The sequence below is a fragment of the Aplysia californica genome, unplaced genomic scaffold (genome assembly GCF_000002075.1).
Source record: "Aplysia californica isolate F4 #8 unplaced genomic scaffold, AplCal3.0 scaffold00127, whole genome shotgun sequence".
Classification (NCBI taxonomy): domain Eukaryota; kingdom Metazoa; phylum Mollusca; class Gastropoda; order Aplysiida; family Aplysiidae; genus Aplysia; species Aplysia californica.
Genome location: NW_004797397.1, coordinates 857,001 through 860,905, shown reverse-complemented (window position 1 = coordinate 860,905; position 3,905 = coordinate 857,001). Strand labels below are relative to the sequence as shown.

The 3,905-nt window shown below is 42.3% G+C and overlaps 1 protein-coding gene across 1 annotated transcript in view; it reads right to left on the bottom strand.

The window, feature by feature from the left end:
• Window positions 1–652: 652 nt before the first annotated feature.
• Window positions 653–3,905, bottom strand: part of LOC101856728 (probable receptor-like protein kinase At5g20050) — a 6,737-nt gene continuing 3,484 nt past the window's right edge. The window contains exons 3-5 of the mRNA XM_005096373.1: window positions 1,428–1,735; window positions 1,099–1,384; window positions 653–769 (exon numbers count right to left, since the gene is read on the bottom strand). Of these exons, the coding sequence (XP_005096430.1) occupies window positions 653–769; window positions 1,099–1,384; window positions 1,428–1,735 (711 nt within the window). The remainder of the gene's footprint in view (window positions 770–1,098; window positions 1,385–1,427; window positions 1,736–3,905) is intronic.

Sequence of the window (3,905 nt, the reverse complement as noted above, 5' to 3'; positions counted from 1 at the left end):
GGGATGATCGCCCGACTTGTCGCCTGAAAACAACGTGTTTGTTTTGAAACAACGGGTCGGGTGCGATCGACTTGTGCCACGATAGCCGCTTTGCATCATAATCTGGCGAGCAAACCGACCCAATAGTCTTGTTTGGACTGAATCATCTTCTAGTCTAGCTAGATCTAGTCTAGAGTAAATCAATCGTAAACACGGTTGTCTGATTACTTAGCTTGCTTCATGGTTCCGTAGCACCAGGTAGATAGATCTAGATCTAGTATAAAAAAATTGTGAAAGACTTTAAATCTTAGGCCAGGAGGCTAATCTAGACAAGGATCGATTCATCCAGAAAACCCCTAAAGGGGACGTTCAAATAATATCTGACGCCAGGAAAAAAAAAAGGGGGGGGGGGGGGAGGGGTTGGCTCCTGTAAAAGTTAAGTGTAAGAAGGGGAGGACCAATGTAAAATTGCACTTTTGTAAGGTGAAAAAATAATCAAGGAAAATATAATTTATGACAACGTAATTTAAAAAAATAATAAGCAAGCATAAAAAGAGAGTAACTACACTATTCACTTAGAGGAAGTTCGAGCGGTAATTAAGCATTGCATTGTGGCGATACAGTGGACCTCGAGCGGCAAACACGATATATGTATATATATATTACAGCTGTCTTACCTGTACATTTCGGGAAGAGAAGAATTCCTCACAACGTCCAGTAGATCCAGGTCTGCTGGTTTGAGTCTGAAAACCAGAGACCACAGCGTGGCTCCCAGTGCGTATGCGTCCATCTGAAAAAAAAGAAAACAAATGACCGGAACATTAGACATCGGAATCACGTTACATTAATATCAAACATCATAAAAATTGAAGCAATTGATAACGATATCATGCTACAAATAATATAGATAGATTGTGTAATAAAAGTGATGACACCCTAATACCGATGAATTAGACAAAAGGGTGAAAGCGTAGACATAAAAGTAATAATATTTCTTTGGCAGAATAAACACAAACAGCAGATACCTTTCTGTGTGCTAAAAACTTACGTCTAACCTGTGTAATGACCACAACAAATCAAGGCTGAAACGTAAAAAATAAAAAAAGAAGAAAAACTTACCAGAAAAGGGTCGAATTTGTAACCAAGGAAAAACTCAGGTCCATGGTATCCCAGAGTTCCTCTCCAGCGACTCACGGTGTTTTCTCCATCAGGTAAGATCTGAGAACAACCAAAGTCTCCGAGGATGGCGTTGCCGGAGGCGTCTTGGAAGATGTTGTCTGGCTTCACGCGCGTCCCCGTGTACACAGCGCTGGTCGTGGAGATATCAAAGGGCACAGGCGGTTTGTACGAAAACCCGTTCCACTTGGTCCCATTGGAGCGACTGACGCAATCCATCCAAAGATCCCTGAGAACACAGGGGCATATAGATAGCCAGGAAGCTGTCACACGTGACCACCCAGTCCATCTTCATGAGGTGCGGGTGCTGAACGTTGTGCATGATGGTCAACTCCTCGGTGCTGTCCTCGAGACCTCGATGTCGTCCTTTACTGTCCAGGTAAGGGATCTTCTTGATTGCCTTACGAATGGAGTCGTCGTTCTTCATGGAAGCTTCCAAAACTAGCGAATTCTTCTTCTTGGCAAGGACACGCACAAACTTCAAGTTGAAATTGTTCAGAAAGTCTCCATCACGAATGACGGTGACATCGGGAAACGTGAGAGTAGCCATGCTAGATATCTGCCGAGTTGTCGAGAAATTCTGTAGAGGAAAATACAAGACGTATCCAACCTGTCACTGCGAGAGCGATATGCTGAACTAAAGGAATGTCCAGACCCCTTCACTTTTATAGTGGAGTCAAGCGTCCCCCTAAAGAGGGGTATTTGTCTTCAAAATCACCGACACCGATTGTCGGTCCTTGCTTTGACATAGCTTCCATTGTTCACATCACAGACGCCGGCTGCATTGACCATCGGACATCAAAGGGCGGTCACCCAACAATGACCATCAGACATCAAAGGGCGGTCACCCAACAATGACCATCAGACATCAAAGGGCGGTCACCCAACAAGGACCATCAGAATTCAAAGGGCGGTAACTCTACAATGACCTTCAGACATGAAAGGGCAGTCACCCAACATGGAACATCAAACATCAAAGAGGGTCACCCAAAACCGACCCGTAGACATCAAAGGGTAGTTACTCAAGAATGACCATCAGACATCAAAGGGCGGTGATCCAACAATGACCGTCTGACATCAAAGGGCGGCTTCCCCAAAGAAGGCCGACACACACTGACCAGCCACTCTCACAAGCTCACAGATGATGTACAAAGTGCAACAGAGTTAAAGATAACTCTTGTCACGTTTTCCTGCAAACGATATGTCGAAAAAAAAGAAGAATTATTTTGACAAATTTGAAAAAGTATGAACAAGCAACCTTTTTTCCCTCAAAGTAAAATGCTCTCAGTCAAGTCTTTCCTTCTTTGATTTGTTTTCTATTTGTTTTGTTTTTCTTTGTTTTCAATCGGTTCTCATAGAAAAGGCCGAAATTCTAGTAAGTTGTCTCACTAACAAGGCAATCTCCAATGTCCAGATCGGATTCGGGAACAACTTTACTTTACTTTACTTTACTCATAAAAATAGTTATATGTAAACACGGTAAGTAAATTTTAATGAGTTAGACAGCTCTTTGACGGGTGAATTAGTTGAGAATAGTATGAACCTCCATATTTAATTTGTTACTAGTGTATATTCAGTGGGGGGGGTTTGTTTTGCTGTTTTTGTTTTGTTTGTTTTTGGTTTGTTTTTGTCTTTTTTCTGTTTTCCTTCATTTTAAAACAAATGATTTATTTGGGGGTGGGAGAAGGGGGATGTTGTCATAAACATCAACAATGATAATCGGCCCTTGCTTTGACACGGCCTCCATTGTCTACATCACAGACTCCGCCGCTATGACCAGTAGGCATCAAAGGGCGGTTATCCAACCTTGACCCCCCCCCCCCCCAGACATCAAGGGCAGTCACCCAGTAGAGACCACCAGTCATCAAAGGACAGTCACCCAGTAGAGACCAGCAGATATTAAAAGGCAGTCATCCAACAATGACCATCATAAATAAAAGGGCGGTTATCCGTCTGTGACCACCTGATAGCAAAGAGCGGTCACCAAATTGTGACCAGTAGACATCAAAGGGAAGTCACACAATAACAACTACCAGACACCAAAGGGCGGTCACCCAGCCGTGATTAGCACACATCAAAGAGCGGCTTTCCCAAAGAAGACCATGACCAGCCGGAATGGATGCTGAAAGCAAGTACGGGAACCAAAGAAGTATATTATTTTCTGGTAAATGAGTCCTTGTGACAATGGTTTTATTACAAATACGCTTTTCAAAATGTCCAAACAGTACTAAAACCAGAAAAGAAGAATAAAACGAAACCAAAGCCAAAACATTATAGGTTGAGAAAAAAAGAACTGAAAGAAATCATGAACTTTGCATCAGAAAAGCAAACACAAATTAAAGAGGAATTTCCGAATTAGTTTTTTAAATTGATAGTCCAAATTATTGTGTGTGTTATTTTTACACAGTTCAGGAACGCTTGTAAATGTAACGATCTGATAGGCAGACACAGTCCCTGTGCCTTTAAAGGCATCTTTTTAAAACAGTCAGTTCGATCATGAGTGGCTACAAACGTGGAAGAGGACAGCCGCCATATCTTAAGCCACGCCCTTTATTCACCCATTGTAAGATCCAAAGACGAGTGACTGAGCTGAGAGTGTTATGATTGGCCATTATTCGGGTTTCCGGAGGGAATACTGTAACATTTCTGCTGTGTTCACGTTATTTGAAAATCCCTAGGGTTTTTTTACTCTCAGGTCTTGGAGTGTGGGGAGAATGGCCACTTTTTTGTTGTTGTTTTTTTATTGTTGT